This window comes from Pezoporus wallicus, unplaced genomic scaffold, assembly GCF_028554395.1.
Source record: "Pezoporus wallicus isolate ANWC-B61680 ecotype Strahan unplaced genomic scaffold, APGP_CSIRO_Pwel_v1 contig_5696, whole genome shotgun sequence".
Classification (NCBI taxonomy): domain Eukaryota; kingdom Metazoa; phylum Chordata; class Aves; order Psittaciformes; family Psittacidae; genus Pezoporus; species Pezoporus wallicus.
The window spans coordinates 164,172-177,207 of NW_026642402.1; the positions used below are offsets into that span (position 1 = coordinate 164,172).

The 13,036-nt window shown below is 57.4% G+C and overlaps 1 protein-coding gene and 1 long non-coding RNA gene across 2 annotated transcripts; both read right to left on the reverse strand.

Moving 5' to 3' along the window:
- Nucleotides 1-3,724: 3,724 nt before the first annotated feature.
- PRDM8 (PR/SET domain 8) lies at nt 3,725-8,313 on the reverse strand. The gene is made up of 4 exons (XM_057429882.1): nt 7,586-8,313; nt 5,983-6,203; nt 5,516-5,747; nt 3,725-5,320 (listed from the first exon to the last, which is right to left on the reverse strand). The coding sequence occupies exons 2-4, from the start codon at nt 6,199-6,201 to the stop codon at nt 3,912-3,914; spliced, it is 1,860 nt and encodes a 619-aa protein (XP_057285865.1). The 5' UTR covers nt 6,202-6,203; nt 7,586-8,313; the 3' UTR covers nt 3,725-3,911.
- Nucleotides 8,314-12,066: 3,753 nt separating this feature from the next.
- Nucleotides 12,067-13,036, reverse strand: LOC130610212 (uncharacterized). Its single transcript, XR_008974996.1, has 2 exons — nt 12,862-13,036; nt 12,067-12,341 (listed from the first exon to the last, which is right to left on the reverse strand). It is a non-coding gene; the product is annotated as an uncharacterized LOC130610212 (long non-coding RNA).

Sequence of the window (13,036 nt, forward strand, 5' to 3'; positions counted from 1 at the left end):
CCAGTTCCAACGCCCTGCCACAGGCAGCGATACCTTTCACTAGACCATACTGCTCCAAGCCCCATCCAACCTGGCCTTGAACACTGCCAGGGATGGGGCAGCCACAGCTTCTCTGGGCAATCTGTGCCAGGGCCTCACCACCCTCACAGGGAATGCTTTCTTCCCTGCATCTCTCTAAGCTCATTGTTTTCAAAACAAACAACCTATTTCAGTCCTTTCTTAGCTATCCACAGCTGAATAATTCACTTTGCAGAGCTAGGTATTAGAATGAAATATTAATAGCTGGTTTGGTTTTGGTGGTTTGTTTTGGTTTTGTTGGTGGTGGGGTTTTTTGTTTGTTTTGGGGATTTTTTTGGGTTGTTGTTGTTTGGTGGGTTTGGGTTTTTTTTTCAGTTTTAGCAGTCTGCCCAACGGCAGGTTAACTACTAATACACACTTTGAAAAGAGGGGCCCAGCCTCTTCAGGAACAACCCCAGGAAATGGTGTCCCTGACCAGGCACCAGCTTTCCATTCCTGCATCATGCTGCTTGGTATCTTCATGCTCAGCTAAAAACTCATCTGAGAGATTTTTGGGCAACCTCTGTAGGCTGCAGTGCAGCTGGAAGGGGGCTGACCCCGACCTCAATATCAAAATGCAGTGAAAGCAGCTCTGCTCTGCCTGTGTCCGTGCAGCCAGGGGTTCAGTCACCTGTGTCTGACCCCACAGGTGCTATGCCACAGCTATTCCAGACTCCCACTAGTTTTGGCAGGGGCAGAATCAGGCCCTGGGGCAGGCAGCTGCTTTTGGCTTTAGGCTGCAGGTTCAGGAGCTGTGGGGCTGCTGCTTGCTGCTGCTTGCATTAACACCAGACAAAACAGCCCAAACCACAGTTTTGCCCATGCCCATCAGTGACACAGAATACACACAATTCAGAGCAGCTTTCAAATAGTACTGCAGACACAAGCCTGCCCACTGCACCCTAGTAACAGCGCTAATACGTCAATTTGTTAGAATTACCTCTATTTGCAGCATGCCTGGCCACAGAGCAGTCTTACCTTGAGCACTGCAGGCAGCAGGAACTGTGCTCCCCTGACAGCACTGGGGCAGGCTGAGGCCAAAGGCTGCCCTTCCTCACTCCTCAGGTGCCTCACTTCTCTGCAGCACATTGAAGACACACCTTGCAGGGTGGGTTTTGTAGCCACATGCACCAGTGTTCTGGTGCGGGCTCACAGGTGCAGCTCTGTCCTTAAAGAAATGCCTGGACTGTGCCTTGGTGCTGTCTTTTCTGGCCTGTGTTGCTTGGACAGAATCCCGTGCCAAAGAAACCCGGCTGGTGCTGCAGCCCAGCTGGCCCCTGCACTGTACAGAGGTGCAGCACAGCATCAGCCCACAGTCAGGAATAAAAAGCAGTAGTGAGATTCCCTTCCTTCTTATCCCACATGCAGCACTGCTGTTAATATAAGAGAGTAGGGTTTGGACAGTGGTACTCACTCTGATCCCAGGGAAAGTCACCATGGCTTTGGAGGGCAAAGGACCTGGTGCGGTCAAGCCCAAGGGAAGCTCTTTGCCCGCCTATCAAGAAGCCAGAGGGGGTGCAGCAACAAAGACCCCAAAATCCGAGTGAGCGCACGCCGCCGGGAAGCGCATCCCCCGTCGCTCCCTCTCTCTGCTGTGTCCCGGGCCCCTCCGATTGTCGACGGCGGCCCCGAGCTGGGACCCTGGAGCCCTCATAGCGCGGACAAACCCGGCGGGAGAATGCAGCTCGGCCGCCGAACCCGCCGTGCTCGCTAGGTGGCAGTGCCCCCCCGATAACCTGCCGCCGGCGTTCCTTGTCCCCGCCCGGCCTCGGGCACACCGGAGTAGCTATGACGGGAACCTCCGCCAAACACCGCCTTCCAACAGCGCCGACCCACCGCGCTGTTACCGCCTTTAAGGGAAGGTCCCTGGGGAGTAATTAAGGGCCTCTTCCCGCAATTAACTGCGGGCACGTGGAGCCGCGCGTGATGCCCACTTCAGTGGGTGGCTGTCAGGGGGTGCAGTGTTAGCACCTCGAGCTGGGGGGGGTGTGGTGTGTTAGTGATTCGCACAGTCTTGGGGCCAGGCAGATTGTGGCCTTCAAGGGCTGATGGAGCAAACAGCAGCTAAAGGAAGCTGTGTTGTGTGGGGAAACCCCCCAGGCCGTGATCTCGGTTGCATATCACCGTATCAGGGACCGACCTGTGCTCTTCTGATTAAATGGAGGGTCGGAGCCAGTTGTAAGCATCAGCTCTCTTCAGGAAGAAGCAATAAGGCTCAAAATACACAGAGGTTTTACCTGCATCCTCTCCGAAGCTGCAGCCAACTTCCCCCAGATTTGTTAAATCTTTGCAGCAGGTCTGGATGGCAAACCCCCGAACACACGGCAGGAGATGCTGGTGGCACCCTGAGCCCCATCTGCACAGCACTGTGGGGCTCCCAGGCTCTTCCCTGGGCTCCTGCCTGACTCACCTCCTGCTTTGCAGCCTGACTTCTGGGCCACACATAACATCATCCCTGTGATGGCTGGCCCTCAGCAGTGTTGCCAGCCGGCCTGTGGACATTGGGTTTCAACACATCACCAAGCTGCTGCATCAGCTGATGCTCTCCCTTGTACCCAAAATTACGTGGCTCTGACACAAAATGCACCTGCTGCAGCTCCTGCCATAGGACCAAACTGTCCCCCCATTCCCAGGGAGGATACTGAGCCCTCCCACGTGTTCCTGTCTCATCACCCCAGTAACGCACTAGGGCAGGGGGACCCACTCCCCGGCCCCTCCCAGCACTCCTTGTCCCAGGACACCCCAGGCTGGTGCTCCCCTGGGCCCTGTCACCCCAAAGGAAAAAAAGGGAAAGAGGGAAGGGAAGGGAAGGGAAGGGAAGGGGAAGGAGAAAGGGAAGGGGAAGGAGAAAGGGAAGGGGAAGGAGAAAGGGAAGGGGAAGGAGAAAGGGAAGGGGAAGGGAAGGGGGGAGGAAAAGGGGAAGGGGAAGGAGAAGGGGAAACAGAAGGGGAAGGGAAAGGGGAAGGGGTCTCTCCTTTTCCTTGCAGCCTGGCTGGGGGCCCTGTTCCCCACTGCATTGATTAAAGTCCAGGTGCTTTGAAGAAAATAAAGTCATTTATTGTCAAAGCATCCAACATACCCAGATAAACTATAAAGTTTAATAAATCTTTTCGGGGGGGGGACGGAGAGAAAAAACAAAACAAAACAAAACACAAACCAAAACCCAAAACAACAACAACAACAAAACCCCAACACAACTCCGAACATTAAAGGGAAGGTAACACGGAACTACCGAGACTTCATTTCACGGGCACCAAGTGACACTCTGTAGGAATATCGAAAATAAAAATTTACCCTGACATAGAATTATTATTACATCTAAACCATAAGTGCTTAATAATTTAAGTAGAAACGTATGACAAATGCATCAATATGTTGCAATATATGACATTTTTTAAAATGTATTTTTAAAGTCTTTGTTTTTTCCTTTTTTCCCATATTTTTTCCTTGCTTCCCCAACCTCTTTTTTCCCTTTTTTCCTCAATTTTTTCCTTTCTTTTTTCTTTTTCCTTTTTTCTTTATTTTTTCTACTTTTCTTTCTTTTCCAGTCGTTTTTTAAATTTTTTTTCTTGTATTCTTTTTTCTTCTATTTTTTCTTCTTTTCCATTCTTCTTTTTTCTTCCCTTTCTTTTTCCTTTTTGTTTTCCTTTTGTTTTCATTTTTTTTCTCCTTTTTTCCTTCTTCTCCTCTTCTTCCCTGCTGCCCTCCCTATCCCTCCCCACAAAGTGAAAATGCGTGCATCGAAAGGAAAGGGAAGAAAGCGCCGGGCGACCACTGCCCACCGCGGGGGCCGGCCGTGGGGTCCCCGGGTGTGCGGGGTGTTGTTGGAGTGTGGCTGGGGGGGAGTGTTCCCGCTAGTTGTGGGATGTCATGTGGCGGGAGAGGTGGTGCCGCTCGCGGAAGGACTCATTGCAGATGGGGCACTTGAGCTTCTCCTCGCGGCGCCGCTTGACTAGGGGCTCCAGCGCATACTCCTTCTTGTGGTGGGAACGCATGTGGTACACCAGGTCCGAGGTCATGCGGAAGGACGCGTTGCACTTGGCGCACCAGTTCTGGGCCGGCAGGCACAGCGACGTGAACGACGGCGGCAGCAGCGTCAGCGCCGACGGCAGCTGCAGCTGCAGCGGCCCTGCCGCCGCCGCAGCCACCGCCGCAGCCGCCGAGCTTTTGGGCCAGAAGGCGGTGGTGTAGAGGAAGGGGCTCTGTTTGGGCAGCCCCCCTCCGCCGCCTCCACCCCCGCCGCCGCCACCTCCTCCCGCTGCCTCTCCGCCACCCGGCAGCTTGACGGCTAGCGCCTCAGCAGCATAGAGGCGGGTGGGAGCGGCGGCGCCGTCGGGGCAGGGCTCCCCCAGCCCGCCCAGCTTCTGGCCCAGCACTAGCGGCGGGACGTGCGGGAAGGAGCGGGCGGGCTGTGAGAAGGCGCTCTTTCGCTCCTCCGCCCCACCGCCGGGGCCGGTCCCCCCGAGCTGCGTGACGGTGGTGAAGGCGCTGCTCCGGGCCGGGCTGCCCCCTTCTAGACGGGCGGACAGCGGGACCCCGGGGCCGCTGCGGGGACATAGCCCCGGATCGCTGCCACCTGCACCCGGTGCAACGGGGGAAGCGCGCTCCTGGCCCTCCTCGGCGCTGCCGCCGTCGGGCTCGGGGCCGCGGGCTGCTTTCTTCACCTCCACGAAGGCGCTGCGCTTGGCCTCCCCCGTCTCCGGGCTGGGCGGCGCGAAGAGGCGGCCGCCCTCCTCCAAGCCGCAGTAGGAGCCGGCGGCGCGGTACTGCTGCTGCGGGGCGCACACGGGCTCCTCCTTGGGCGCCGACGGCAGCCCGGGCCGCTCCGCCGGGAAGCGGCCCCGCGCGGCTGTCCCGGAGCCCCGCTCCTCCTCCTCGGGGTATCGTCGCTTGCCTTTCCCGGCCGCTGTCTCGGGGCCGCCCTCGGGGGGCGCCGGCCTCCCCGGGGACCCGCCGTGGCCGCTGCGGGAGTTCTCCAGCTCCCGCGCCAGGTTGTGGAAGTCCGTGGAGGGCTTGGTGCTGGCGGCGGCCCCGCCGCCGTCTGCTCCGGGGAAGGGGTGGTGGAGCGGCCCGCCGGGCTTGCAGTACTTGCCGGCCTCCTGCTCCTTGCCGGTGCTGTCCTTGCTGCCGGGACCCTCGGCGGCGGGGCTAGTGGTATCTGGGCCATGCAGCCTCTTGGGGCAGCGGAACCGGAGATGAGCGGCGAAGGGCAGCTCGAACTGGAAGCGCTGGTTGCACTCGGGGCAGGCGAAAGGCGGCGAGCCTGCAGCCGGACACAGGGCACAGAGAGAGAAACGGGAGCACCGTCAGCCGGGAACGGCGACCAGGCATCCCAGGGGATTACAGGAAAGAGGAGGGGAAGAAGGGATACCGATGGCGGCCCCCCTTCCCATCACCCCGGGCGGGGATCTCGGCCCGGCCTCCCCCCGGCCATGGGAAGGGGTTTTGGGGCACCCACCGTTGCTGCGGGCAGGAGCCCGTGCGGGGCTGAGCAGAAGCAGCTCGGTGAGCTCTTTGCCGTACCACACCAGCAGCTCCTCGTCCTTGGCGATGCGGCGCAGAGATCGGTAGAAGAGCTGCCCGCTCTTGATATAGGCCTCCAGGTTCTGCTCCTCCCGCTCCCGCGCCGACTGCACCAGCCGCAGCCACATCAGCCCCTCCGACGAGCCGTTTGCCGCCGACGTGTCCACCTACAAACCCCGTTTTCATCAACGCGCACGGACGGATGGAGGAACCGACCGAGGGGATGGGGCCCGGCAGCCGGCAGTGAGAGGCAGGGAGAGCATCCCGGCGGCGGATGATCCCTCCCGGCTGCTCCCTGCGGTGAGGATGCGCCCGGGGACCAGCCGTCGGGGCGAGCGGCGGCAGGGGCCTGTTGCCGCGTGTGGGGCAAGCAGCTTGGCCCGGGAGATGTGCGGGTCTTACCCGGAATATGTAGGGGACGGTGCGCTTGTCAGTGGACTTCAGGGCGATGAAGGCAATGCTGTCGTATAGCGATGTGTGGCTCAGGACGCAGGGGCCGAAAATGGCATTTTCCGGGATGTCGCAGGTGGTGTAAACGCTGGTGAAAATGTCAGTCAAGCACTGCTGGACCGTCTTGGCGTCCCCGTCCCATATTCCCCTCTGGACGCCGGCGTCCTCCATCCCTGTGGGCGGAGAGAGGGGCAGAGCCGACGCGTTACGGCGCGGCCGAGACACAAAATTTAAATATATATACATAATAAATCAAACCAAACCAAACCAACAAATAAACAAAAAAAAAAAAAAAACAAAAAAAAATACAAACCGAGAAAACCAAGAAAAGGTAGGCGAGCACTTTCACAGGTCTGGAAAAAAATAAATGAAGGCGGCGAGGAGCAGGGAAGCTGCCGCGATGATTTATTTATCACCGAGCGTGGCGGGAGCCGGCTTCGGGCAGCAACCGGGCAAGAGCAGGGGGATCCGGCCACGGGCAGAGCCGAACAAAAAGGGGCAGCGGCTACGACTGGCCGGTGTCCCCCTACCCCCACCTCAGGTGCCCTGCGAGAGGAGTAGGGCCGGGCTCTGGGCTGTGAGAGGAGCAGAGCGAATGGGTTTCAAGTGGCTTGTCATTGTCGCTGATTGCATGTCAGTTTACCTCGCGCTCCGCTCGACAAGAGGGAACGTATGTCTGCTCATTACCATAATCCAGCACTTTCCCTCCGAGACTTTAATTAAAAGCAGCAAGCAGAGGTAATTATTTTTTACCTCGACACGCTTATTTATGGAGGAGGGTGAGCCCCGGCTCCCGAGCTGTACGAGGGGACGGATGCGGGCGAGGGCGAGGCGGGAAGGATGTTGGCAGGATGCGGGCAGGGAGCGGGCAGCAAGACGGCGGCTGCCGGGCTCCGAGGGGCCGAGGCCGGGGAAAGAGCCCTCGCCCTTCCCGACTCGGTTAGTGACAGGCTGATTCCCCCCCACCCCATCTGCCACTGAAATCGTTTAGTTCGGTTTCGCTCGGGAATAAATAAGCTTTCTTCGTGCGCCTATTTAACATCCGGAGCCGCTCGCACCGAGCACAGCCCCGGCGAGCCGCTGCTCTCCCCCGCTTTCGGGAGAAAACAGGGTATCCTCCCCTGAAACTTCGTCTCCCGGCCGAGGCTCTCGCACCCCCCACTCCCCCGGTAACGGGCCCTGCGGGGAGGGCCTTTTCGCCTCCCCCCTGTCGCCCTCCTCGGTCCGGCGGTGGCCGGCGCATCCCTTCCCCGAAGGGATTATTTCGCCAAACGAAACAAGCGGCCGCGAGCTGCCCCCGCCAAACTTTCCACCCACCCTCGCCGGGCCCCGCTCGGCTCCCCTCGGTGCCGCATCTCCTCGGTCTCCCCGCGGCCGCCCTTTGTCAGGGCCGGGTGGGGCCGGGGCCGCTCCCCGTATCTTCCGCGGCTGGGCACAGCGTCCCGGGCACGGCAGCCGCGTCCCGGGCAGGGCCGCCGCCTCACGGCATTGTTCCCTCCGCTGGTGCCGCCGCTGTTCCCCGGCCGCGCGCTGGGGCCCCTCCGCGGGTACTCACCGGGGAGAGAGGGAATATAATCCTCGCCCGACAAGTGGCACAAAGCCGGGCTGCGGCCCCCGCTGCCTCCCGGCGCTATTGTATCAGAGCAGCTCCATGGCCGGGGCGGCGGCGGGGGCGAGGCGGGGAGGGGAGGTGGCCGGGGAGGCGAGCGGTGCAGATGGACCCGATGCAGTGAGTGACTGGCACACAGACACACACTTTTTGTTTGCTGCACATAATCTGCCCAATGACGCGTGACAGCCCACGTCCCCTCCCTTTAACCCCTTCGGGGGCTGCCCGCTCACTGCCTGCCCGCCGCCAGCCCCTCACCTGGACACCGGGTACCTACGGAAAGGGGAATAGTGGAGGGACACACCGGGGAGCACCCATACACACGCTCCGCGTTACCCCTGGCAGCGTGCGGGTTTGGGGGCCGCCGCTCCGGCCCAGCAGTGAGTGCGGGGCGGGGAGCCGGGAGGAGTCCGACGACGGCTCTGCCCGGCACCAGGTTCCCGGCGGTCGCCTCCCCCGCTCTGTCCCGTCCGTCACCTGCCGGGCGAGTTCTCAAATACACGAATAAGATCCTTCCTCTCCGTGGTGAAGGCAGGCGGGGATGCCCTTGCACCTCAAGGGAAGGCGCCCGGCGGAGGCCCGACGTGCAGGTGGCGGGAGTGGCAGTCCCGGTGGTGCGGAGCAGGGAGAGCCGCCGACGGGGCGGCCCCAGTTACGGCAGAGCTCCCCCTTCACGGGGTACGGGGCTCGCACTACCCGCACTCGCGGGGCTCTGGTGCCCGCGGCCACGCACGCAGGTTCGGTAAGCGGCGGATGCTCCGTGCCAAAAAGAGGGTTTCACGGAGCGGAGGAGAGTTCACCGGTTGCTCCCTCGTCTCCGTCTTTTCACACACACACACACACACACACACACAGAAAAAACCAAACAGGCTAAAAAAATAATATTAAAAATAGAATTTAACACACCTCCCTCCAAACTAAACAAAAGAGACAAAGCGTTTTCCAGAGGCGAACAACGTTTGCAATCAGGGAATAGGCTGATGTTTGGCTTTCAAATTCACTTATCCTCTACATAATTATGATTTTCCTTGCATTAGGATTAAAGGCTGCATATAATATGCTTTCAACATTTATCTTATTAATTCGACAAAACACAGCGTCTGCTAAAAGCGGGGATTGTAATAACATTAAGAAGATGGGAGTCTGTAAAAATTTGGATCTTAATTCCTGCTCAAAAGTTTCTTCCCCCCCTTTTTGTGTGTGTGTGTGGGTTTTTTGTTTGTTTGTTTGTTTGTTGGCTTGGTTTGGGTGTCGTCCCCCCCATCCCGTATATATTTTTTATAATGCTGCAGCGCTCGCTGTGTGACAGAAATTGTCCGAATGACTGTCATTAATGGGGGGGGGGGGGGCGGGGGAAGGAAAGAAAACCTACGCATTATTTTTATTCATGAGAATTTTAAGGGACACCACGGTACATAAACTACCTCGAAATCGCTTCGGCATTATCTCCACAACCGAAATTCCCCGGTACCGGAAAGGACCGTAGCGGCGTTTCCGAGCATTTCTTCAGCCTCTGATGCCGCCGTACGAGCCAACCTCCGGCAGCAGCGTCGCCCCAGCCTCGCAGAACGACACTTTGATGTTTGCAGACTCTTTCCTCGGTATTTTACGCTTCCAGGCGCCACGGCCGCGAAGCGCCCACCTCAACCCTGACCGACCCCGGCAGAGCCTGGTCCCGGTGCCCGCGGCGCAGAAAAGCCACCGTGAAGTACGGGCGGCTCGGGGAGGCAGCCTCTCCCCCGGCTCACCGAGCGACAGCACCGGAATTTTGGGGGTGGAACGGAGGACCCACGGCCCGGCGAGGCCTCTGGTTACCCCGCAGGGGCCGTACGCAGACTGCCTGCCGCCGCCCTAAACAACACGAGGAATATCTCGTTATATATCCTCGTGTTATGTATAAATCTCCTGCGGAGAGCTGAGACCTGGGCTCAGGAGCTCCAGCCGCCCCACGCCGTTCCCCACGGCTTCAAGCCCCCCACAAGCACAGCGGCGACCTCCCCCCACCCCCCGATTTCCCCGACGGCGCCCATCGACAACCGGCTCTCTGGGAAGGAGAGTCCCCGGCAGCGGCGAGGGCAGGACCAAAACTGTGCTCAGATCGGGCCAGGCAGGCAAACGCCGGTCCTACAGACTCTCAGGGCTGTTGGGTGTACAGCCCCAGGGTCTGCCCCTACCTAGAGGGGCAGGGTGGCTGGCACCCCATGGGCCGGTGGGGTAGTGATGATCAGTCACCAGGATCGCTTCAGCTCTCCGAGGGAAGCACCAGTTTGTACTGCGATGAACTACTATGTGGATGGATAGTGGATCTGTCTCCCTGAGGATGCTAGGACACCCTCCCTGAGCCTCGTCCTTTGTGCCTGGATTTCACCCAGCAAGGTGAAGGGGAAAGGAGTGAGGTGAGGCTCAGAAAGATGCCTGCATCCCTTGGGAAAAGCCGCCTCAAAGTTTTGACATGCAACCAGGCCTGCAGATGTATAGCTACTCCTCTGAGGACACATAGACACACCTTAGAGTCAGCTTGCAGGTGACTACCCTAAAGTCATCTGTGAAATAAAATAGCTGAGGAAACACCAAGTTACCAGGAGCGCACAAGCCCAGCCATGATTGTCCAGGGGATGTCGAGGACCACAGGGAAGAAGAATGGATGAAGGGATGTATGTGCAAAGCTGCCCTGCACCCCTGTCTGCCTGCTGCTGCCATGGGCAGGGCTAGTCCGTGGTCCTCAGGGGGAGCACACCGAAGAGAATGGAAAAGCAACAGGAAATGTGGAGCCGCAAGCTTCCCCGGTGTCTGAAGAAATGCAGGCAGAATGGTTCCCCTCCCCTGAGACCGACAGGCAGCTAGGCCTCTGTAGTGGAAATAAACTGGGGCCTCAGCTGAATGACAAATTTAACTGCATTTAACTGTTACTGGGCAGTCCTGTGCCTGGGTGTCCACAGCACCACCGCCATGCTGCAGAACCCCAAACCTTGGCATGGAGAAGCAGGATTTTCTCCTTCTGGAACAGCAAGCATGGGGACTCAGCTGGGACTCCTCCGCCACACAACCAGCAAGATGTTTTCCCACCAGCAGGCCCTAGCCATGGCTGGGACAAGCAGGCACTGCCTGTCCTACCTTATTTCCAGCTCAGTTCCTAAACATCCTTCTGTCCCTGCCCCTTCCTATTTCCATCAACCCTTCAGCTACATCTCACTGATGCTGGACTCCCAGGTCAAGCCACCACCATAAAACCATAAAGCCCTTTTTGCCAAGCACTGGCTGTGGGTTGCCCCAAAATGGAGCAAACACTCCTGCTTCCCCCAGAGGCTCAGGCAGCCCCAGTGGGTCTGAGCATCCATCTCTTCTCCACCCGTGTTATCCCGACTCAGAAATGCCATAAGCACCTCTGCTATTTCTTAAGCCCCTGATGGTGCTTGAGTTTCCCCTGCACTTTTCTGAGCAAGCACAGAGACTAGGTAGAAATATTAATTTGTATATTCCCCAAAGGTCAAAGAACTTTTTTACCACAGACCAGAAAACAGACCACTGAATATAATACAGGGTGGTTAGTCCAGTAGTTAATGTATAGCCCCAAATCTGACTTTGTATCTCAAAAATCAATTTGCTCAACAAGTTTTTTTCTCCTCACTTGACCTGATAGTAGCCACTGAGATTTAAAACCTGGAAAGTTTTCACCTAGCTTCAGCTTAAAATGCCTTTAAAAACAACCTGGCAGAAGATACTATGGGTTGTAAGGGGAGAAATAGAAGTGGGGAACTCCTGTAGGGCTGAAATCTACTTCTACCTCCTGTACACCCTTTGCCTTTTGTCCCTGTGTGCCACCACCAGTGTCCAATGTTGGGGCTGGAGCCCAACCCACTGCATGGTCCTTAGTCACCCTCCAGCTTCGGTGTCAATGTCATGGAGGTGTGGCTCTACAGAAGTGACCGGGGACAGACACACAGGGCTGCCCCGTGGAGGGTGCAGTGAAGTCGGGCAGTGCTCAACTCCCTCCCTGAGGGAGATCCAGGCTCTGCAGTGAGCAGCCCAACCTGGGCACCTCTTGGTGGCCACACGGCCTCCGTGTTGTCCCATCTATGATGATGTCACTCAGAACTCCCAGTCACGATCCTAGGTGGTTGCATCCCAGGTTACATGTGGCCAGGCCTTGGCAGGAGCTGATTTGCCCAGCATATTCCCATCAGGTGGATGATCCACATCTGGGGATGGACTTTTCTCTCCCCATGGAGCTTGCAGGGCTGTGAAGGCATCTGCAGTGAGCGACAGTCCCCCAGGTTTGCAGAAGTTTGCTAAAGCCTGGCGGAGCGGGTGGGAGAGCAGTGAAAGGACAGATAGAGGGGGAGGGAAGGAGGGAGGTAAAAAGAAAGATGCAGAGGATTTCAGCTCCGGCTCTGCTATAGCAACTTGGCGTGGGGTGTGTGAAGGAGCCTAAAACTTAAAAAGATTTATTTTCTCTAGTCATAAATCTCATCCCGTTGTTCCTCTGGTCAACCAAGCATGATAAAATCCTTTTCCATAAAGTATTCAGTATTAAAGCCACAAAGCTCACCCAATCAGTAGCCATCTGCTTCTCCCATAACTGCTGCTCCAGAAGCAGGGAAAAGCAGCCAGAAGAGAAAGGGCACCACTGTTACAGCTCTGGGACAAATGAGGAGACGCTGAATAGCAGCCGAAACCTTTAGTTTGCCTTGTATATCTGTATCTATAGAGACAGAGAAAGAAAGGAAGCATTATATTGATACAACAATCGTAAAACAAAAAAAGGAAGAGGCATCTGAAGGGCAATACAGCAGGCATCAGAGGGCCCCACTTAAAAAGGGATGCTAACAGATTTATGGAAACCTTTAATTGGTTTTCAATTGAAAGATAAAGAGGCTGAGGGGAGGGAAAAAAAAAACCCTAAAGCCAACTGGGAAGAGCAGCAGAGCAATCCGCATTCCACTCCTGCATCGGTGCTTGATCTCATGCAGCCACAGCATTACTTATTTGAAATTATACCCCCCGATATCGATCCCCCCAAGAGCATCCAAGCCGCCCAGCCACACTGCGCTGAACTTGACTTTCAGCCAGCTAGGATGAAAGAACATCACCCCCTTACCCCCAGCCCTCCACCCGGACTTGAACGACACATCCCAAAGCCTCCCGACGCTGGCAGCAGCCCTGGCATCGCACTGGAAGACGGAGGGAGCAGGGCTAGCTCCCAGAGACTTTTTTTGGGGTACCTGTCCTCTGGGGCGGGGAACACACTCCCTCCTTGTCTGCAGGAATAAAAAGCAGCTGTGGGGGGTTGTAGCTACACGGCAGCGGATCCTGCACGAAGCCGAATAGCAAGGAGAGGCAGCAGCCAGGACCGGGGAGATACAGTCAGCTCCGCTCCTTCCTGAGCCCCCTCCTGCC